Genomic DNA, 24,472 nt, shown 5'->3' with positions numbered 1-24,472 from the left:
ATAAGTAGCTTTCTATTACTGCATGCCCTTTAAATGTAGGCGTGTAGTGCAACGTTTATGTTACCGCCGAATTGAGAAGTCGATCAATAGGCTATTTATTTTGGAATCAGTGCTCTAGATTTATGTAAGTTATTATAAATTCTGAGCTATTTACGATGAATTGCGCTATCACAGGATGATTAGTAGCATACGATTTCAATCAAAAGTCGTATCGACACTTTCCTGTATCTTTTCATTGTATCGCAGTTTTGTGGTGTTTTGGAATGATGAAAATATTGATATGAGTTTTACTGAGAAAATATGGCGCCCACGACAAATCCCATGTAATGAGTTCGAATCAGTACTGCCATGACGACACGAATTTTAAATTGTGACGTAAAATTTGATTGGCATGTATGGCTTTTTGCGAGTTTAAATGGAAAATATAGGGCTAACATGGCTCTTCAGCTGACAAAGGTTCCCGACCACTGATCTACAGGCTATAAATATTTAGGCGTCCTACTAAGGAATAGATTATGGCTCGATGTAAACGCGAGGTGTTAAAAACGAACTATCAACAAAGGCGTGCCACCGGAAACAAATCAAATCACTGAGAGTGTGCAACTGTACATCAGTCTTCATTACACATGTACGGCTGTTACAACCATTGCGGTTGCTGAACTTTCAATTCCAGCTATACATAATTTATCCGATAAGAGAGACGGACCTCTTACTTGCATACACTCATTCTTATTCGTTATTCATTCTTTTCATTCGTTATTCATCAACAACTATTCATTGCATTAGGTGCAGCTTGTTATTCTAACAAGGTATAATTCTACCTACGTGAATTGAATCCAGAACGGTACCGATATGCAATCCATGAAGTACAATGTGACTGATGAAACGGAGAATCGACAGACAAATCAAGACGGCGTCGTATCTGTAACTGGTGAAAACGTTTACGTAAATAAATATACGCTACCGCAGCGCTCCCCGACCGGTGGGTCATTTTATTCGAATTTTGTAACTTCCTGTGGGAATTTTGTGGACATGTGATCTTTAACAAAGGTGGTCAGTAGGGATGGTGTGAACGTGAGGTTCGCGTTCGCGTCCTGTGAGTGAGCCACGGAGATTTAGAGGTTCGCGTTCACAACAATTGTCACTTCATTATAACATCTTTGGTTCAAACTTATTGCATTTCAACGGCGGGCCACTCTATGCATGGCGCTGGCAGCATTAAAAATCGACACTAAACGAGCATGTAACTTGACAATCTCAAAAGTTTTGCTTGCTTTGTTACAAAGGTTTGCTCGAAATATCCAGCTTTCCGTTTGTAAACAATTAGTGACTCTCTGCTGCGAGCTTGGCCCACAATCACAGAACATCATAAGCGAAATACGTAGTCAGCGAATGATGCTTATTCGACCAATCAATAAGATTGATATCGTTTTCTGACGTAAAAAATCGAGAAGGCGTACGGGTTCAATCTTGACTTCATATCTTTACTGCATCATTAAAACCGAATCCGTTCGATTGAGGTGTTGGCTACTGCTGTATAACTTCTCAATGGGGTACTATAGGTAGCAAGTATAGAAACCCATTTTACACTGTGCTCAATATCGATGTAGCAATACTCAGACGCCGAATACATTGTCCGGTTAAAGGGTAAGCATATATTCCCTGGTAAGTCCTCGTCGAAATTGTTGTTAAAGCGACGAAAGATAATGATTTTATGGGAGTATTATGTCCTTTGGTTGCCTCAGTAGATACATTCAGCGACGTTTAAAACGCCAATATGTACTTCAGCACTGTTGCATTATGTGGCCCGAGTTGGTCGCTAGGTATCGTGTACATTAATATAGGCTATCGCTTCATTGAAAGATAGGGTTGGGATTTGGGATGTTGATGGCTACAATATCAAATACAACGCATTAGCGTAGCCAGGGGTCAGCCATATTTTCTTATTTTTTCGTATATGCCCATGAAGTAGAATATTTTGCGGCCGATATATGTGACTTCACGCCATTGATTGTCACTCGATTTCTGGCTTTTAGTATTGGTTTGGTAACCTCTCCAGAGTTTAGTCTAACTTTATTCGCGATTATGAAAGAACGCGTTGTTCAATGCGACTTCGCGTGTGCCTGTACAGTGTGCACTCACGGAGAGATCGTTGGCGATGAAACTTTGGCACAAAATGAGCCTCTGCCCATGCCAAATGAGCCCAGCGGTATACAGAGTAAACCCGGAATATATGCAAGCAACAATATTATTGACCTAATTCATTCATTATCTTTGCGAAATTTTCGCGCTGGGGCTAGGACTTTCATGCACGCTGAGTTTTCATGACATAATTGTTATCGATTTTGATGCGTAGTAAGATAAGTCCTGTTTTCACCGTTACATAATCCAGTTCGATCGAATCAAACGACCAATAAAATTTCTTCAGCATTCAAGTAACCCGCGCAATGGTTCGTAAATCTCATGTGGCCCTTATCCGAAAAGGTAGGTCACCCAGGCTCTATATGTCAAGAAACTCTTTCCATTTAGGTGACTATCAACAATCGGGTAAGGCAGATAGTCGAATGAGCCAAAAGTTTGTGAAGGGAGTGGCTGCAATCTTACTACTTTCAGCAGCAATCGCTGTATTCGCGGCAATCTTCACTCTTCATTTTCAATTTCAAGGCACTTGGTATCGAGGTTAGTAGAATAGGGTATGGGCATATTTGAACCCTTCGCGGTTCATTTTATTGTGAATATTCTACAACTGTTTTGCAAAATAGAATGATTTCTGCTGACGCCTCACGGAAATGGCTTCATTTGTGAAACAGACTTTGAAAACTAGACAATTTTCAGCTTTTCCGAATTAGATTAGAATTAGAATTAGAGGTACACAGTCATTTTCCAAATTAGATTAGATTTTTTTATATTCATGGTGTTCGACTGCATGGGTCATTTTACACCAGGCCGATATACTTTAATTCCGTATTTACCGACTTGTAGCACGGCCGACTTCTAGGCTTTTTATAAGACAGCACTGACACGGATCACGTGGCGACGAGAAGCCAAATAGACAAACTTCCAACACGTAGATTGGAATTCTAGAGTCGACCTCGGTCGGACTCGAACCCGCAACCATTGGTGTTGCCGCTGTGGAATATACCACTACGCTATCTCGCCTCGTATATTAGAGTTAGAATTAGAGCAACGCATTTTTTCCAAATCAGACTAGATTTAGAATTACTGAATCCGCCGAAACTTATAAGCATATTGGCTTGACGTGCAATGGCCCTGGCACTGCCAAGACCGAGGCGCTTAGAAAACGGTATAGAACGTCCCCACAAGATCAACTTTTCGGATGAGATAGTTTTACGGCTAGTAGCATGTCTAGCTAAGCCCAGTATGGATTCTTCATTAGTCTCTCGAAATCGGTGTCAGCTATCGTGCGAAGCTCATAGTTCAAAATTAAATGAAGTTTATGATAAATGATATTTCTTGTCATATTTGTACTTCTTTATTAAAATATTCCTTCTTTTGTGATAACCATGACCATCAGACATATTAGTGAGCAAGGTGTTGTAGGCTACTAACATAAAGTTTTAAAAACGTGGTTACTCAACTATATTGGTCTCGATATTGCATTCTTGCGGCCCACGGCCCACGGCCGGGAAGTGACTCGCGACCTGTTTTGAGTTGGCGACCCCTGCACAATACAGTTTTCCAGCATGGCTGGAGCCGATGTTGCAGTCAGGCCTACGAGTTCTCGAGCAGCAGCCTTGAGATGAGGAAAACGATTTTCACTTTTTCAGTAACTCAAAACATCACAGACCATGCTCTCACTCTCTGATGCGAAACATTTCCCTCTTCATCCTCTAATATATTTTCTTTGGTTAGATCTGAAGCAATCATCCTCTTTTTCTTGGTGTAGTTGACTATGCCAGCATGGCTAATATTCGTCACATTAACTACTACGAGGCATATTCAGGAAAACAATAAATTAGATTAGAATTAAAATTATCGCGTAGGAACACTTCACAAATTAGATTAGAATTAGATTACTTGCATTTCGCTCTAATTCAGTGAAATTAAAAACTAGAATTATCTAGTTGTCCAAGTCTGATGTGAAAGAATTACGCTGCAGCCAACTTGTTATTCATCTGGTGCAACCAACTTCATATGCAAGTAAACGATAACCTTGATGGATATGTTTTAATGCGCTATCCGCCATCCTATTCTAGAATACGGGAATCTTGAAGAAAAAATTCAACGGCTCATGGAGAAAAATTCTCAAGGTGAGTCTAGGTTAGTGACTCCTATCTAATATCGCACACCTATACTGGAAATATAACATATTTTTGAATTCATGATCAACCCACAGCGTTGCCCCAAAGTGCAATGAAATATAGATATGGTTGAAAAAATACCACCACAAGAGAAAAATCGAAGAAAAATAGCATAGCCGCATTATTCAGTTAAAAAGCTCAACGTGCATCTATTTACGAATGAGCTATTATGCAAAGATATATTGATGCTACAAATTTGCATTCGAAAAGTGGGGTATTCGATCGTGAAACGGGCATGTGGAATTTTATTTAATTTCTATCAATGATCTTCACCGCTATAATTTTGAACCTTCCAACTTACAAAAGTATATGAACTTGTCGGGGACTAGTGACGCGATCCTCGCGGACTATAGCGGTTACCGACCATTGGATATAATCGATCAAATGTTTCATTAGATAAATAGTCATAATATCTACACATGTCACATGTCCACTGTGACATAATCAAATCGGATAATGCCAGTATGTTCATTTTGGAATTTGCACGATTTCTATCTATATCTAATCGAAGTAGTCAAGTACTAGCCTACTACGTGATATTCTGCGTCACGGGAAATACAGATAACGATCTATAAATTATTCACCGCCCCGGACGTATGTGTGTGACTGTATGTATAATTGTATATGTATTCTGCTAACACATAATACCACACGCACCTAAATTCTGTTCTGAAACGGTATTTCTCAACCTTTTGATCGCCTGTACCCCTTGAGCTCTCATGAAAGTATTTCGCACCCCTGTCTAGGATAGAGACAGCACTTTGTCAGCTCGCCCCAAACGCTGGTCTTGGCACACCTAGGATTTTCAGCACAATTTTTAACCGCCCAAAGCCCATTATCGAATATGGGTCATTTATCACTATACACCGGTACTACACACGGTTAAATAACTCTCTCTCGGTAGCCAATATGAACTGGAATTATGCATATCACGAAGGCCAGACTTATCTATATTTATTTCTATCCACCTACCACACCTTCGTTGTCTTAATCGCACGCATCGTGAAAGTTTTTTACGGGTAATGGATATTTTGTCAATAATAATGATAGGGGAAGATGGGGCACAATGGTACATCGTAAATATTTTTAAAATCAGACCGGAAACGTATTCGCTTCGATGATTTAGTAGTGCCGTATCAGCCGTAATCCTGATGCGGTTTCATTTCGCCAAGGTCACTGTCTTTTTGAGAAGATGACAACATTCTTAATTTGGCTGACCTGAGTAAATTTACATCGCTACCTTTCGATCGTGTTTTAGGTGTTTGTGTATATCTCGTTTTTTGTGCTTGAAATAAGTACAAAGCTTATTCGGAGCAGTTATTAGTCGCCCAGTATGCTATTCTATAGGCGCAGGATCGCGATGTTAAAGTTTTAGAGATATTTTTGCTTTGGAGAAGTGGCGAGGCGCATTGGGACAATTTATATGGGGCACATTGGTCCGCTGATATCCAAAAGCATATTTCACAAAATTTATAAAAATAAACAGAAGAGTGCGCAGAAGCAAGATCGTCACCAACACTCCCTTAAACATCTTTTGCAGTACCAGGCAATAATGGGAGGATATTAAGTTTGTTTTGATTCCTTATAATCAAGTTGGGTCGACGAGTCGGCAGCGATCTTCATGCAAGTTTCATTACGATTTCAAACTTCGTGATGTGAACTGGTCTTCGACACTTGCTAATCCACCCTTTTCTTCAAAAGTTCTCAGTTACTTGCTAACTGGCGCGGTATTAAATTTTTTATACCGTCCCATTTTCACTCACCGCCAGTCTAATTGTGGATACGTTTTCGAGTGGCGGTGCTTATTCGAATTTTCAAATCATTTTTCTTTGGAACTATATGCGTTTTATTTTCATCCATCGTTTTGCTAAAGTTCATTGGTATTTCTGGGCTCGAAATAAATTTAAAACAAAAATGTGTTTTTGGCCCATTGCGCCGCTCCCGGCCTAACTTGCATTTATATCATAAATATTTTTTATTCTCCTTCACCCCGCATGATAATATTCACAGGTGCATGCTGGGAGATGGGAAGAAGGCTAGAATCAATTCTGCAACTCTTGTTTTATTTTTTATTATTATCTTACTATTATTTCGTTGAAAGGGATGGTGACCAAATTGAAAGCATAAATCACTTGTCACGAATTTGCGCCCGTATAAAGTTTTCTAGTAGAATAAATCCGCCCAGAAATATCTACTTAATGTTGATTTGAGAAATAGTTTTCGGCCTTCAATAGCGTATAATGTCAATGCATTCCGTGGCCCCTTCTTCGGTGCTTTCTACTCACATGGGGTCTATGGGCCCCTGTTTAAGAACCGCTGTTCCATGACATATCTCTATCTTGCTACGCCGTGCTTGCTGGAACTTGTGTCATCGTTGTCTTTAACCTATTATTTCTCTATCTATTTCAGATTTTGCTGGAGTTGATATTGCAATTGCAGTTGACAGATGCGAATGAGGAAAGTGCGTAAAAGTCTTTGATAGTAAATGTTATTTGTAAGATTCATATTCCATAGTCATGGTGATATAAGTCATTTCTAAATAGCTCCTCTCAGAAAACTATCCAATCATGATGCGATATATAAGATATAAGTTATATGAGTATACCTGATCAATACGATACCTGAATTAAGAAGGAATGCTCTTCCAATATGACATTTAAAAGATCAACTGGGATACCCATATTCAGGACTGCAATGATGCTTATATAATGCTCATTGCTCATTGCACATTGCGCTCATTGTAATTTAACAAACCAAACTGAAAATATTTGTCGACTTGAAATTAACTCGAAAAAAATTTTCGAAACGAGGTAACATGATTCAAATGCATTTATGAACGCAGATGGAATAAACATTCATTCTGAATCGAGTAAGGAATGTAGATTTAAATATAAATGTAAAAAGGCATTATATCGCTCACGCTTACCAATAGAACTGCTTAACTAGGTACGTAATTTACTGTGTAGCCTCTGACCATAATTACATTGGTCGTCATGATTTTTACTTTCGGGCCAAATTGATGACTATCAAGTCGATTTTCCCATGCTGATTACGAAATGAGGGCCCTTTTTTTCTATCAAGTCAAGATTTTTTTAACACTGGTCGAAATTTTTCAATTTTTTTTTCAGAACGATTAATTGAGTTTACCTAATTTGAAGGTGCTGATTCCGAATTTGCTGTCGGAATTCACTCATCCCGTCGCAATTTTTCGCAAAATTCGAATAAAAATTTTACTCAAAAACGGCTGTATTTAGGGCGCTTATGCCCGTTTAGGTCGGTATATGATACGAAACACATCCTACAAAGCTTTAAACTTACTTTATTGGATTTGAGGTTTTATTATCTTAAACTAAACCCTCCAAATAATCAAAATCCTTAGTATTTCCATGAAATTTAGATGCAGCTTTAATGAAAGAGAGTCATGTATTTTTTTCCAAATCCGCCTTCCTAATAAGAAATAGAGGTTTTTGGTGAGTGTTCTGATTTGAGGTCCTACAAATTCAACCTCTACTGTATAAACTTCAGTTAGGAAACGTTTCGTCAATGTATTTAGAAAATGCACTCTGTTTGATCATAGCATTTAAAAACTTTTTCATGAGATCCAGTTTAATATATATGGGTGGAAATCCAACATTAGATCTGTCGATAAGAGCAGGCTCTGGAACATTTTGAAGCCTGGTGTAAGATACTCCGTAATCAGCCACTTACGTCTAATTCAATGATTTCTACTGTCCCATTCACACATAAAATAAGGATACATTGTAGTTCTCGACGGTTGAACCAGTAGCATATTTATGAATTCAAAATCAACGGAAATTTCACACGTTTGAGTAGTTTGAGTACTATACTAAAAATTTGAAATCAAAAGTTTCGTATTCTCGTAAGACTCTTTGATGCCAGCTGTACCAGCTACAGGGATAGAAACACATTGATTTGCATTGTGCGACAAAACAGTTTTTAGAATTGGTACATAAACAAAGAGGCGCAATTCGCAGTTTCCAACGTCTCTATGAGACCTTGAACGTCGACACAATAGACCAGTAGTTCTCAACCTGGGGGGCGCGGGAGGCTCTCAGGGGGACGCGAGAAATTGACAAAGTCTTTATAAATCGTGACTAAAGATGTGTTTCACAACCATTCTGAAAAGTCGATAGTTGATGATGAAACTCATTTCGTATTCAATAAAGTTTGTCAAATTCAAACTCCAGCTGTCGCGCTCTACGGAGTATAGGCTGATTGCAACTTCATTTGTGTGAATTTTTTATATTCTTTGAAGATATGGAGCAATTCCTACGTGTAAGTCATTCATTACTTCATAGCTTTGGCAGTAGCCTAAAGCTCGGTTTTTTTGTTAATAGCTGGCGAACTGCACTGCCTAAGACAGACTTGGATGCAATATAGGTTGCCCGGTTTCGCCCTCAATTAAGCTACTCTAAATCAACACAATTCAGTTCAATTCCAAAACTTATCACACTTAGCATGGCTGGACAGAACGACGCCGTGCTCTCTATAGTCACTACCAGTATTAGGATTATAGTCTCAGTGCCACCTACCTTGAAATAAATTGATGTCCTGTTGTCAATGTTTTTTGTTATTTTCAAACACGTTTGGGTAAATTTGTCAAAAATGTAAAAGACTCAACAACTGGAATGCGGATTCAAACGGGGTGTAGGATATAGCCTGCCATATGTAGACTATTAGATTAGGGGTTGGCAAACTGCGGCCGTAGAAGGGAATTTGTGCGGCCATCGACATGCAAATTTAAATTACGAATTCACTCCCAAATTTTTGAGAGATTTTAAGTAATCTTGAAATTTTCCTCGCGCTCCGTGCCATTTAACACGGCTTTATTTTTTGATTTTGGTATAGGAGCGCCCTTTTCAATCTAAGCCGGAATCGGAATCGTGTGCTCCTCACGAAAAAAAATTGTTTATGGTACTTTTGGGCGATATCAATATATTTCTACTATTTCCACTACCGATACGTTCGACAATCCCGATGGAGGGGTCAAAAAATAAAAGCATTCAACAAAGCGACTAATAACAATTATCCCAGCCGAAGATGCATTATCATTTATGACTTGCCCTAAATTTTCGAACGCACTCCTTCCATCAACTCTACCGGTGAATCTGATCACATGGGGTGAGAAAGGATAAATATTTGATAATAATATGTGATAGTGCTACTATTAATTACGGAATTCATTTGTGAATCTGAAAAATTTCGCGATTTCGGTGCGTACAATAGGTCGCTGTGAAAAGTGGAATAGTCCGGAGTTCACCAGGAATGAACATGGACAGTTTACCATAGGTATTTTGTGTCCAGTTAGCTCATTACGGCTATGCCCTGGAATGCGGCCTTGGGCTACATAAGTAGGCTAATTAAAATGCGGCCGTGATTAGAACGAAAGGTTGCCCACCTCTGTATTAGATTATAAGCTCTTTTTGACATGACGATAAGTGCAGGGGGGTCAGGGGGCGCAATTTTTTTACCATCGCCAAGGGGAGCGCATGTACAAAAAGGTTGAGAACCGCTGCAATAGACTAAAGAGAAATCGGAGGCAAAGAAGCGTGTGTATTCACTATCACGGTGCATATAACACCAAGCAACAGTGGTATCAGTGCCAAGTATATGCTTTGCTTTTAATCTGGAACCTACAATAAGAGCAGATTATTTTGGCAAATTCAAATTTATCAACACGTTATTTAGTTTAGCTTTCTTCAACTTTATATAGCTGCTGATCACCATCACACTCATGTTGATAACATCCTTCAGACAAAGACTCTTCACCGAGACAATCTTCTTCAACTGTTGGTAAAACTTTTGAAGGCAATGGAATTGTGACATTTGGCCCATAAGGAATCGGTCGTATTGCGCAAGTCAAATCGGATATTGAATTTTATGCTGATTTTTGACATTGAATCCAAAAGAAGACCACATGAGCAAAAGTAACAATCGTTTCCATGTCCATGTGGCTCTCTCCAAACCATTGGCACACCAAATGCTAAAGATTTTTGTTTTCAAATGCTTCACAGCCACAATATCGCTTTATTTTCCATTCAGTGTGCTGTGATTTCGTCATCTTTACATCGCCTAGGCACAGGTGGCTGCTGATTTCAAAGACTACTCCAAGTCGTTTCGACGCCTTCCTATCTTTTCATTGTATCGCAGTTTTGTGATGTTTTGAAAAGAAGAAAAGATTAATAAATTGATACTGATAACAAAATCTAGGCCAAAAATACTTCTTGTTTTACATATACTGATAAAAAGTTACTTTTACTTATACTTGAGTAGAAAGTTACACCGTTACTCCTGCTTTTACTTGAGTACCTATTGTAAGTACTTTGACCACATCTGATGACGTCACAATGATTATAGCTATGACCCAACAGCAAGGAATACGTCGCAGATAAGGCTGTTTTAGCTCTGAAATGCCAAATTTTAAATCTAGGCTCCTCCTCGCCTTCTCATCTTAAAAAAGCCTAGAAGTGAGCCGTGCTACATGTCAGCCGATACGGAATAAAAAAATAAGGAATATCGGTCTGGTGTAAATGACCATAGTAGTCGACAAACACCATGAATACCACAAATAGATAAAGAGAGGATAGAATATGAGACCTCAAAAAGTTGAAACAAGTTGATATAATGCAATCCAATACCCACCTACAAATCCATGTGATACAATTTAAGTCTGCTGCAATTGTTGACGAGTAATATAATCGTAACAGCCAGGGCTCTCAAAGTCATATGTGCTCGCGGGGTCGGATGCGAGTCGCTCGTTGAATTGTTTACGGTCTGCGCCCAACAGTTGATTAGTATATTAAGTTAGAATCTGCATTCTATCGTCAGATACCGCTTGCAACGTGACATGGGGAAGTTGGACGGAATGTACCACGAACGACGTTAGATATCGTAATCGTCAATGCCAAAACGGGTTGGAGACCGGACAAGGATATTGTTCATTTGGTAAGGGAAGTGCTCAGTGACCAGTGACCATTTAACTACGTTCGCAAATAAGTGATAATATCATAAACTATACAGTTATTGACCAATGATCATTTTTCAGTGAAAGTTAGGCTGAGAGACGTAGCGGGTTCCGATACATGTCCGGAATTCCAAGGCTCAAACAGCGTCCGGGGGGGGGGGGGAATTTAGGAGGAGATAGTCTGTCAGCTAGTACCGCGTCTTGCTAGACCCAATATCGATTCCTTAGTGTTGTATGTTTGTTGTTAAATTGGCACCGACTACAGTTCTGCTGGGATTACCTTTCTGTGTTAATGATCATTCGTCGTAATGGACTGGCGCGGACCATAATGAGGGCAGACGGTTTACCTGTTTCGCGTACTTGAACCGTTCTTAATTTATGTTGCTGTTGGGTTAAATGTTGGTATTGCCAGTATCTTAGTCAAGGTATTAGTTCAATTAAGCCGAAGTAATAAACTGCTCAGGGCTGTAACCAAGTCACAAGGCTTCGAGTCACGAGTCAATCTCATTTTATAGTTTTGACTCGAGTCAAGTCGAGTATTTTTTAATTCGCCACTGAGTCAAGTCCGAGTCCGAGTCATCGAGCAGAGGTTCGAGTCCGAGTCATGGGATAATGACTCGAGTCCGAGTCCAAGTCACTGCGTTGACTGCTCAGTGCTCACTTTCCAGTTAAAGTCTTGTTAAGCCCACTGTTATAACTCTGTTTGGTGATATCAAATGGTTTGCATTTATGATTTACTAAATTTCTTCACTTTTAATAGTTTCTAGTCGCATTTTTGAAGTACTAGTACCAATAGACGAAGTCCCTATGGGGTGGTTACTTGACCTTTCTTCGAAATTACAAGGAAATGTCGGTCTTGGCAGTCTGAGTCTCGTGTCAAATGACTTGGTTCGAGTCATGCGCAATGACTCGCGTCATTTCCGTATTTTGAGAAAATGACTCGAGTCAGTCGAGTCCTCAGAAAATCGTGACTCGAGTCATTAGAACCCTGCTGCTCACGAATATTGTTTCGTATTCATAACACTCAGTGGCTGAAAAGCGTTGTCAGGTATCATGCGCTTACTCATAGTTCAAAATGAAAGGAAATTGGTGTCATGATATTTTACTGTTTTGTATTTATTAATAAAATACTTCTTTTGTGGTAACTATTCCCTTCGCCCAAGTTAGAGAACATAGACGTAACGTGGTTAAGTTGCTGAACTATGTGCCAAATTTTGTACCGATGAAATTTGAAAAGTGGCCCGCGACCCGTTTTGATCTGGTGTCCCCTGCCCTTGAGTTAGTAGGCCGTGCTATAAGTCGGCAGATTCGGAATGAATAATAGAAAAGAAAATCTTCCTGCTGTAAATGACCATTGTAGTCGTTAAACACCATGATTACCACACATATCAACAACAACCCCTGAGTTAAATGGAGGTCACAACGAGTACGGGCCAAATCAAAAAATTCCCTAGCTCCGGTTGTATCAGAAACGACATATGAATCCGGCTCCAATCCGGTTCCGTCTGAAAAAGAAATCCTATTATTATATATCCACCCATCCGATGACAATTGATTGGCTTTCAGGCTATTGTATCAACCCCAAAATTTATAATGGCAGTGATGGCTATACCGAACTATCAAAATTGATCGATCACTAATAAACTGATGAGTTTGAAACTATCAGGAATATCATCTGTACCACTGCGACAGGTAGCCTATACCAGTGCTCTTCAACCTTTATCGTCATGGTACACCCTTTTAACGTTTACTCGAAATTCGTACACCCCTGATCATATAATACGTTGATTTCGTAGTAAGCCTATAGCACGGGGGCGATCAACCTTTTGGTCGTATTCATGGTCGTATTTCGATTAGATATATGGCATTCCGACGGGAAATCGCCATGACCCATCTCTACGTCATATACTCAAGTTAAATTGGAAAATGTAAACTGGATTCCTCTGAAAAAATTTTCAGCCTGGAAAATGAATTTCGGCGATACTATTGTTTGTTTCATATATTACTTTAAAATATTGATCCATAGCCCACGTGATCAGAACAACCTGTAGAGCTGCTGATGCAGGAGGTGTCTTCGAAAATTTTGGACACACAATTAATGATGATGCATTTCCCGGTTTTATCATTAAAATTGTTGCATGTTGTCATTTTCGACGTCCCATCAGGGTTGTAGGCATAGTGAAAATATATATTGGCATCGCCAAAACGTAGGCCTACCAGAAAAACCTTCATGCGCGAGACGCGCACGATTCCGACTTGGTGTTTCCGTATGGGGTGCATCATTTTCCTCTGCAATTCGCGTATGCCTCTGCGATTGGCGATTGTACAGGGAGGCAAAGATTACACTATTATAATTAAAACCAAATATCCAAGTTATCCTGAATCCCGCAAAGCATGAATAAGATTTAAACTTTAATTAAAATCTCTCAAATATTTAGAAACCAATTCGATAATTCAAATTGTACGTTAACGGCCGCCAACACATATAAATTTAATAACGTGTAGAGGACCGCAAAATTATTGTGAAATGGCTGCAGGCGACCTTTCGTCGGCAGGTTGGCCACATTTAGCCTGTTGAAATAAGGATGAACAAGGCTGCAAAATGTTGAGAATGCTGAATAATAATCAGGGCTCGATGTTATCGGACCATAATCGAACACAGTGGTTCTCGAAATCGACCCCCTCAGCCGAGACCCCTGGCTGCGCCCCTGCAATTAGTTACCCGACATATGACCATGCGACACAATGGAAAACGATAGTTGAGCATTGAACACTTTAGCATGCGTCATTTGAGCATGTGACCTTATAACCCTAAAACTAACCCTAACCCGAAACATAACCCCGAAATTAGATGTTATATATACCCTAACTCCTAGACTTACCCTTACCCAAGCCTAAACTCAACCCTAACCCACCCCTAACCCGTAATTTAGCCCACACGCTCATGTGTCACATGTCCAATTGTCGCATGCCCAATTGTCGCATGCCCAAGTGTCGCATGCTATAATCTCGCATGCCCATTGCTCATATGTCCACGGAGCCCTGCAATTATGTACACTGTGCTATTCATAAGCATATCGCAGGAAGAACCAATTCAAAATTTCTGAAATCTCGTGACGGATTCCTCAAGAATCATTATAGACAGATATCGCAAGCTGAACACATGTCAACTCCATCGTGTTCTACTTCACAAATTATCAATAAGTCCATTACCAACGTTTAAACGATGAGAAGAAGCATTTGCTTACTGACATCGCAAAAGGATGTAACTTACAAGTTGCGTACAGTTGATTTGAACATTGTACGATATTGCGTACTCGGTCTACATGTTCTGATACAGAAACTGTGATGGCTATGGTCATTGGTCCGTTTTAATGCGTATATGGTACACCCCAGTACACCCCATCTGAGTGGTACACCCTTTTAACATTTCGGTAAACCCTAGCTAGGGGGTACGATAACCCCGGTTGAAGAGCCCTAGCCTATACCACATAGTTTTTGCGTCTTTGATATTACATCACAATACTTCCATCACCACAAAATCGTATATCATTCGTCAGTGGCGGCTCGTGACAATATCGGGTGGTGGGGCAAGGGCCGCAAGCGACTTGTTATCAATATGACGTCACAGTAGCGTTTTTCAACGTTCATGATGGCCACATGAATTTCCCGTAAACAATGATTTTTAACGTAGGTGCCGCGAGAGGTTTGCCGGTGGCGTGACTTGAAGTGCGGTAACAAATGTTTTATTCATTGTTTTTTATTCAAATGATTATTTTACAAAATGTACGCGAACTAAGAATCGTTCCCATGCCACGAATCAATCATCAGGTTATCCTTAGTAGCATGCGTTATGATTTCGTGGTAGAGATTACGCATGCGCCGAGTAAGACTATACCAAAAATACACAGACCAACTACCTACAAAGAGCATTCGCATGACACCTTGTGGTGTTTTAATCGTTCCATGCTCAGCAATTCTGTAAAGTGCTGCAGCGCCTGTGACCCGATTTGTATATGGATTCTCGTCCCGAAAGCGAGTCAAATCCATTTGCCCTCGTCCGAAAGTGTTTGGTACACGATCCTGATGCGTTACGACCAGGGGATAGGCAATCAAAGCGGTGGCACCCATAAACGTAAAACATTATAAAAAGCCAGCTGTTATCCATGGAAGATTAATTACGAGTCTGCCTGCCATCATTCAAGCAGGAATCAAAGCATTGTGTTAAATTGAAATGCGAGCACATATCGCATTAAACAATTTCATGAATAAATTATTTCATCTTGATGAATTTTTCACTTTTTTTCCATAGCCATAACAAAATATATCGGTAAATTAACTGTCAGTGTGCCTCGAGTAATAAGGATGAAAACCACTCACTTTTCCTTAGCCATAGACATGGTTGAGTTACCTGGGCTCACTTGATTGAAATTATTCGGAAAGAACATGATGTGTACAGTCGTCCGCCCACCAGCATTAATTTATGTCTTGTATAAGTATTGTGCGCGACGTGATTTCTTATTAGCAAAATGTTCAATAACGAGTTTATTGAAATCTGGAATTCCCAGAACCACGTCGTTGTGAATCGAGAGAACAGCCAACGCATTAAGCCTATCTTGGCCCATCCTGTTTCTGAGAAAGGTCTTGATACATTTCAATGTGCTGAAACTGCGCTCGGATTCCGCGGATGAAATCGGGGTGGTCGAAATGATATTCAGAAAGCTAGTTACTGTAGCAAAGTTGATCGAAAGCGAATTTTCAACTAGGAATTTTGAAAGTTCACTAGTGGTTTTAATTTCCGAAAAGGATGTGTTAGAATACAAACAAGTCAACTCGCTCTCCAACCGAGCAATGTCGATCATCGGGTAATAACGAGGCACGCTGCGCAGTAGTCCAGAAGGAAAATGAATTTTGTAGGCAGGGAAATTTCTCGGATTTAACAGGGCGAAAGTAACCAACTGGTCACTATTCAGACGATGTTGGATTTGGGACATCAGTATATCGCAACATTCGTAAGCCGCAACAAGCAGGTTTTGCACACTTATCCCACGACGTAAAAGCGCTGTGTCACCAGCGAAGTGTACATTCGCCCGGATATGCGAAATTGCCTCACAAAAATGTGCAATACACAATTGCGCAGTAGTACCATCGGCCATACGCGACTGAAAAGTGCTGTACAGTGTATCGACGTGCATGAAGATGTCACAAAAAAGCTTCAAAAAGAACAAAAATTCTTCGTCTTCCAGGAGTCGTTTAAGCCCCGCCGCTTCACGTATGGAAGTATCATCCCAGACAGGAGAGCTCTCAATCACTGAGAAGCATTCCAGAAGCTCCACCCTACTCTCTGACACTCGTTGCACAACTCTGGATTGGAAGTTCCACCGTGTTGATACGCATCTAGGTAACCGGTGCTTGCATATGTCGCGCAATAGATCAGATCGCTTTGGCGAAACAGAGAAAAAGGAGGAGAACCCTGAAAGATTTGCAAAGAATATCTTGACAGAAGATATTCCTAAGCACATTTTTTTCACTACAAGATTGAGCTGATGCGCGTAGCAATGCAAAAAATGCGCATGCGGGTAAACTTCTTTCATTAAAACTTGTACGCTATGTCGCGATCCGCTCATGACTGCTGCGCCGTCGTAGGTTTGCGCAATAAGTTTCGACTCAACCGAATAGGGCTGTAATGTTTTTTTTTAATACGTAAGAAATTCCGACAGCAGTGCGATCGTCAACAGCCACAAAGCTGTGGAATCGTTCGACTGGCATACCAAATTTCGTGAACCGAAAAATCACGACTAGTTGTGACAAACACGTAATGTCAGTTGTTTCGTCAGACTGAATAGATAGAAATTCAGCGTCAACAATCTCGGTAAACAAATGCTGCAGATAGATGTGATACGTCGAATCAAGCACATCATTTTGAATAGTCTTTGAGGTACCCTTAGCTACTGTCGCGGTGTCGAGATGTTCGCGCAAAATGCTATCAATGGAAGCCGTGTATTTAATTAGATCCAAAAATACCCCCCTATTGAGAGAGCATTCCTTCTCATCGTGGCCTCGAAGGGGCAATTCATGAACTCCAATAAATTTAATGGCATCAATCACCCGAGAGAGAACATGCCTATTCTTATCTACAAGCTCATTGTGCTTGCAGACTGATACGCGATAACTTTCATTGAGCTGCGACATTACATTTACTCTGCCAAACAATTTATATTTAACTGCACTAGCCATGTGCACTTGGGATTTTTGGTGCGTTTTCAGACGCTCTGACAAATGCTTCAGATCGCGATAACCAATTTTGTTCCAACAAGAGCCACTGCTTCCGGTACCGGCACTGTCGAATAAAAGACAGTAAAAGCAAAACAAGGCGTTTTTATCCTCGCCATAAGTAAGCCATTCATTTTTATCGAAATGCGCTGAAGAAAAGGCACGAGTGCGCTTTCCTCCGGCGTACGATTGGATCAATGGGCAATTTCTAGGCTGATACGGACCTAGTCGCTTTACCTCTAATTTTTGCTCTAAAGGCAGCTGGCTAAACGGCGTACGGAGCAAAGATTCAACACGATTCATGTTCGCACTTGACCTGACTACTTATCTGCAGAAATGGAAATGACTATAAATCGAGAGATTGCGTATGCCTAACTGGAAAGGTCAACGAGTTCGGACACATACGCAATTGTTATCTCATAGATTGGACAAGGAAATGTCATATTTAGGGCGTTTTTTTTTGACATGTCAAAATTTGTCAAAATTTTGTCAAAATTGTAGCGTTCGGTCAAAATTTGTCAAAATTTTTCATGAAGTCAAAAAAATTTTGACGTCTGCATTTTGTTGGTATTGTAGATTTTGCACTGTCGGTGAACTTATAATTTGATATTTTACCGCTTTTAGCCTATTTTATAGGCCTAGCGTTGTAAACGGCTAATCGTCTGCTCATTGTGAATCATAAAGGGTCAAATAAAAAAAATAATAGGTAGACATGGTGTTATGGTCAACGTACCGCAATATCCTAAATGAAGAAAGACTTCTTGCGCATTGCATCATTCTTACATTAAGAAGCGCATGATGAAAAATTGTGATGTAGACAACATTGTCAGAATGAAGCAACACGGTGTGTCACCAGCACCAGCAGTGTACGCACAACTTGAGTGTTGTCAGCCAACAACGCCTGCTGTTGAACGTCCTTGGCAAGCTTCTTAAGTAGCCTACGTGCACTTTCTACCCAAGAATGTAGGAAAGTATCTCTCGTTGTACTACAAAATATTTTAGTTATTTCTGCCATTATACATATTGTAACCACTGGAATTCTTCATGGGGCCAGATTTCGTTAAAATATTGTTTTTTTCATGTAAAAAATTGCCTGTTTCTAAGCCAAAAACGTTTTTTCAGGCCAAACTACTTCGTTAGGACAGTCAGCTCCAACCAGAAATGAAGATAAGTGGTACAATTTTAACATTATGTGGGAAAACACCTAATTTGCATACGTTAGGTCAAAATTTGGTCAAAATTCAGTTTTTTTAGGTCAAAAAAAGTCAAAATTTAGATTTTTTAGGTCAAAATTTTCTTTTTTTTAGGTAAAAAAAAAACCGCCCTAGTCATATTGAATCCAAAACATCATTCTGAAGAACTACGGATAGCAGCCTCGGAAATTCGGTCCCGGTACAGCTTGGGAGATTCTGGCCTTGAGGCTGGAGACTGTCACACGACACATACGGCTTACGGTCTATAGTGTCTATATGTCTGCTGCAAAATCGCCTTCGGAAAATATATTACCGAATAAATACGTGGATGAAAGCCGAAAACTTGGTACACTGTTACATGAAATCATCGAGAAGTATAGCCTCATGACCGTTTTCGGTATGGTACACTGTCAAAATTAATACGAACAGATCAACGCCGAATTTTGCGTAATATTTACTGAGGAATCGGCTGATCAAGCGATCAGCTGTTAGCCGCCATCGAAAACGAAACAGCTATCGCGCTTGACAGGGGTTGTAATTGTGAGCAAATGGCCCGAAGGCCACCATTCCACGGTGAAATTGACATTGGAGAATATAAAATAAAACTAAATATTTGAATGCAAACCGAGGATGTTAGTAAACTGTTTCATGATATCATCATCTCATCACCTATCTCAGTATGGAACACAGATACACCGGCTTTTGCGTGAAATCCGCAATGCGTTAGGTAGGCTAAGTGTCAGATCAGCGCACATCTATACCATACTCGAACTTAATAACGAAATTGCTGCCCTAATCATTGAGTGTCAACCTTGAGACTTGGCACAGCGTTCGATACTAAAATCAAGACATACCATGTAAAAGTTCATGACGGATCTAGCTAAGGAGCATCGTTAAAATCAATGGAGACCAATACCGGCTTTGCGTGAAATATGTTTGCGATACATGACCGATCAGCACACACTCGACTTTGGAAACGGAATTACTACCCTAAACTTTGAGTAGAAACCCTGAAACTTAGGACAGTGTTAAATACCACCATCACGACATGACATACCAAGTTTCAAGAATTATCATGGTGTGAAACACCATCAAAATCGACCTGTACCAGCAACGGTCGACTCAACGCATATCACGGTATCCGAGTTCAGATATAGATACGATTGTTACATCACACCTTAGGGGCGAGCAAGCATATTTGCCCCGGTTGTTCGGCCATTTTACGAATAGGAGAGAGTAAAGCAACGTTTCTTAATTGTGCGCAGCTTTGAGAGAATAGATAGTGAAAGCTTGTTATGAGCGCTACCGGGGCAAGCCCCGGCTAGGCATTCACAAAGCGAAAACACAGAAGAGAATTCGATTTTCGCGGAGACTTCGCTATGTATGGGCATTTGCAAGCGAAAGCACAAGAAGAACGCGGGTTTCGCTGTGATCTCGATATATATTGAGCGCTGTGCGTCTATAAATGGTTAAATTGTTATTGAACAGAATTTTAGGTGGGGCAATGCCCCAGTTGCCCTATAGGACGAGCCGCCACTGTCATTCGTCCTTATGCCCATGCGGTCCTAATTACCAGAAACAAATTGATTGGATGTCATTTCTTTCGCTTGTGGGATTATTATCAGTATTATACCATAGTGTGATCTTACAATCTTCATTGTGGTAGTTATTAACTAGCATACGTAATGATATAACTTCCAACATCAGATGCCGCTTGTACTGTCAGTTGGGGAAATTGGACGGAATGTTCCATGCAGAATGTCAGATATCGCAATCGACTATGTCCTACTGGATTGAAAATCGAGCAGGGGAATTGCACTAAAGGTAAAACTATCCTTTCGGTTGTCTCGTTAATGTTCCTGAATAGTCACACGTATCCAGACAGAATCCAGAATCCAGATCCAGACTTCAGTGTTTAAGAGATAGCGACCATCTCCCACTGGTCAGTTTACGTTGTTCCGAGTAGTTAAAGGTCGCCGTCGCAGATCTTCGCCAAAGGGTGAAGATTCAGCAATCTCTTTACCGATCAGATATTGTGATAGCTACAGCCTATCGTATGGCTTCGATTGGGCATAAATGACTATAACAGCTGATTAAATACAATTATCTAAAAGGCAAAACATTTATTGTGAAGTTGGCGAACAAAACCATTGAGTTAAAATCGCCTAAACAACAACAACACATGAATCTAATTGACTGTTTGTCCTATTTCTGCTGTTCTAGTAAAATCAATAGATGAATGTAACGGTATTGTCCTCTTCGAAGCAATCGAAAACTACTTCAATTATAAGTCTGACTTTAAATATTACTAAAGGTATTAAATACAGTTAATGCGGTATCTGGTACACGCTACTACACCCCATCAAAGTGGTACAGCCTTTAATAATTACACCCCGAGGCCCTCGGGTGCACGATACAACCGGTTGGAGGGCACCAGTTAAAATGTTCCTTGTGTGCGAAGTAAGACCACACAGAACGTCATGCCAGTGGGCTACTTGCTACTATATATCGCATTGAAGATATTATAATTTTGTTTTAGATTTTTTTCGACCGCAGCTATTTCATTATATTTGTGAAAATGCTGCAGGCTGGTCATTACTTCGAAGAAATTTCATTTTCACTAACGTCCGTATATTTGTACTTAATACGACTAGTCGTGGTTTCAAGGCTATGACGACAGGAATAAAGTGTCAAAACTATAATTCCCGTGGATAACAACATACCGCACAGCGGGACGGAGGTGTATAATTTCCAGTACTAGAAATATTCACGTCTCATATCTCGATTCGAAATATTACAATCAATACTCGATTCGCATTCGAGCCAGTGTTGGGATGACTCGAGTCATGACTTGACTCGAGTCAGACTCGAGTCAACTTTTTCTTATGACTTGACTTGACTCGAGTCACTTTGGGAAAATGACTTGACTTGACTTGACTCGGAGCTTCAAAAATGGGCATTGACTCGTGACTCGGAGTAAAATTTACGAGTCAATTTCAAGTCACCAAGTAAACACTGTCGTATAAATCACTGTATCTTGTCACTTGTGTATGTTCGGATTGTTCGAGATACGCCGGTGTCACTTGTGAGAGTAACCAGTCATTCACTGATTCTATGTTACACTGATCCTCCATTGTTACATCACAAATGAATTGACCGAAAACTAAACGATCACAGCTTACGTTGTCGAAGTAGTAGTAGAAGATTAATCTAAATAGAAATGTGCCTCTGTTTCTTAGACGGCTCAATGCTTACCTTGCGCAGTGCTCATATTTACCAACCCTCTTATATGATTTAAATCGAACAAATATACTTTGTGCGTTTATATTTTCACGGATGTGTAGACGGGTAGTGTAGGCTATTGTACCATATCAATTTGTTTCAACTTCTCGAAGTTTCGCATTAGGTCCTATATTTTGGATGATAATAACTGACTGTAGGTGTAGGACCTATCATGTAGCTGTACAACTCCCATATTTTATTAGCAGTTCTACGTGCGCGTGAGGGATACAGCGTCTTTTTGCATGTATTTTAGCTAGATATTCGTTATTTGATTCAAGATAAGTGATCTATTAATCTGTCTTTCACACAGCTAGCAAAATGTAATGACTTTGGATCATCACTCGTACGTCAAAAACTCACTTTGACTTGAATTGTGACTTGACTCGTGACTTGACTTGACTTGACTCGACTTGACTCGAGTCACCTCCAAAAACGAGTGACTTGACTTGACTCGAGTCACCTTTGAAACTCGATTGACTTGACTTGACTCGAGTCAAAATCTGCAATGACTCGAGTTGACTCGTGACTCGAATGTAGTGACTTGATCCCAACACTGATTCGAGCACTAGAACCATTGTTTCCAGCCCTAATATTGATCGATATTCAATTTTGTGAGTGCTAGCTTATCATTTAGATGTAAAGACTTCTTCATTGAATAATTGTAAACATAGATGCAGTTCAGTGCTTTTCAACCTGTGTGACGGTTCGCACTTGTGCGAATGAAAAAAAAATCGTGGTAAAGGACAAGCGTGGTGCGAATGAAGCCAATGAAAATTCGGATGCGACTGAACATTGTCAATTTCTCATTTTTTCCAATAAACCTAATAGCATATTAAATACAGTGAGCCCGTAACTTTTGTCGTTTGGACGCAATTCTTGGTATCTGTGATTTTCTAGTTCACAAGTGAGGAGCGTTCCTGAGGCGTTTATACTGCAAAGTTTGAAATATAGTTTTTCTGCGCAAGAGGATTGTGTCACTGCCTAGAAAAAAAGAAATATTGGAATCGGTATGAGTTGCTCGGAAACATCCACCGTGTGCGGACCTTTTACGTAATAGCAGCCGATGCCAGTGTTGGCATTTGGTCAGGACCGCACCTGCCGCACCCCAACCCCCTCAAATGGGGGTCGGAGCTCGAATAGGGTCGTGCATTTTGTGAATTAGCATAAATTATAGTTTTTTTAATTTAGGAAACTTTTTCAAATTTTTTCGCGCTGTGTGCGAATTAAGGTAGACAAATATCTTGATTATTGGGTGCTATTCTCCTAAGAAAATATGAGCATGATTTATAGAAATGGGCATTTCGACGTCGGTTATTACTGCGTCACGACGCACCGAAACATATAAAGTTTAAGGCCATGTAACATTAGGGTTACCATACGTCGAACCACAATTTCGTGATAAATTTACCATTTTTCCGGATTTTACTCCACTATTGGAAGTCTCATAATTTTGAAAAAGTGTCCTCCCTTCCCCATTCCAAAATATGGTAACCCTAATAACATACCACTGTCAGAAGTGTGCCAGAACGATCGAAGCGAGAAGACCTTCGCGACTAAATGGCTGGCGTCGAATGTTCCTGTCCTGCAAATCTGAATTCCACAAGACAAATGTCATCATGCATGGAAAAACAATTTGCCTGTGAAGAAATCACCAATTTGAAATCATGAGCGTCGTTTGATTTAGTACGTATGGGCGATGTCAATATTGTTTGACAAAGTAGAAAGAAGGTCACGAAATAACATCACCTAACGAAGTCATTATACCACCGGTCCGCTGGCCCGAATATGTTTAATTATTAGTTACGGACCCTACAGTTGCCAAGACACCTCCCTCAACTCTACCGGTAAATCTGATTACATGAGCAGAAGGGATAAAAAATTTATAGCAATATACACGCGACAATTCACGCGACGAAATAAGACGACTCACTGAACAGTACAACAAATCTCTGAGTTGCGGCGAAAACGAACAACCTGAGGGGGGTCTGGAGGGGCTAAGCCCCCAGAGGTTCGGTTCATCACCCTATTGGGGCCCAAGACCAACACTTTTTTGGGGGGCTGACGAAATGCTATTTAGGCCCTGCATTTGGCGTGTTTGAATGCAAAGTATTGGAATTATGGCACATATGCTCTTCATGTTGGTTGGCACCAGAATTTGGTGTTTATCACGTTTGCACTTACGACTTTCTTCAACTATAACAATTAGCGAATAAGATTTGTTACGGGTGTTGCTTACTCGTGTATCTAATCAATAGGGCGGTTTTTTTATACCTGAAAATCCAAATTTTGACTTTTTTTGACCTAAAAAAATGAATTTTGACGAAATTTTGACCTAACGTATGCAAATTAGGTGTTTTTCCACATAATGTTAAAATTGTACCACTTATCTTCATTTCTGGTTGGATCTGACTGTCCTA

The 24,472-nt window shown here is 40.1% G+C and overlaps 1 protein-coding gene across 1 annotated transcript in view; it reads left to right on the top strand.

Annotated features, from left to right (window-relative positions):
• The first annotated feature begins 693 nt into the window (after positions 1-693).
• Positions 694-24,472, top strand: part of LOC145459758 (uncharacterized) — a 40,335-nt gene continuing 16,556 nt past the window's right edge. Inside the window, exons 1-7 of the mRNA XM_080338311.1 lie at positions 694-982; positions 2,530-2,679; positions 4,218-4,281; positions 6,333-6,357; positions 6,732-6,783; positions 11,172-11,288; positions 20,481-20,597. Of these exons, the coding sequence (XP_080194437.1) occupies positions 853-982; positions 2,530-2,679; positions 4,218-4,281; positions 6,333-6,357; positions 6,732-6,783; positions 11,172-11,288; positions 20,481-20,597 (655 nt within the window). The 5' untranslated portion in view covers positions 694-852. The remainder of the gene's footprint in view (positions 983-2,529; positions 2,680-4,217; positions 4,282-6,332; positions 6,358-6,731; positions 6,784-11,171; positions 11,289-20,480; positions 20,598-24,472) is intronic.

This window comes from Botryllus schlosseri, chromosome 2 (genome assembly GCF_051294905.1).
Source record: "Botryllus schlosseri isolate E-star chromosome 2, Bs_hap1, whole genome shotgun sequence".
Taxonomy (NCBI): Eukaryota; Metazoa; Chordata; class Ascidiacea; order Stolidobranchia; family Styelidae; genus Botryllus; species Botryllus schlosseri.
The sequence above is the reverse complement of the archived record's forward strand: the minus strand, read 5'-3'. Positions and strand labels throughout refer to the sequence as shown.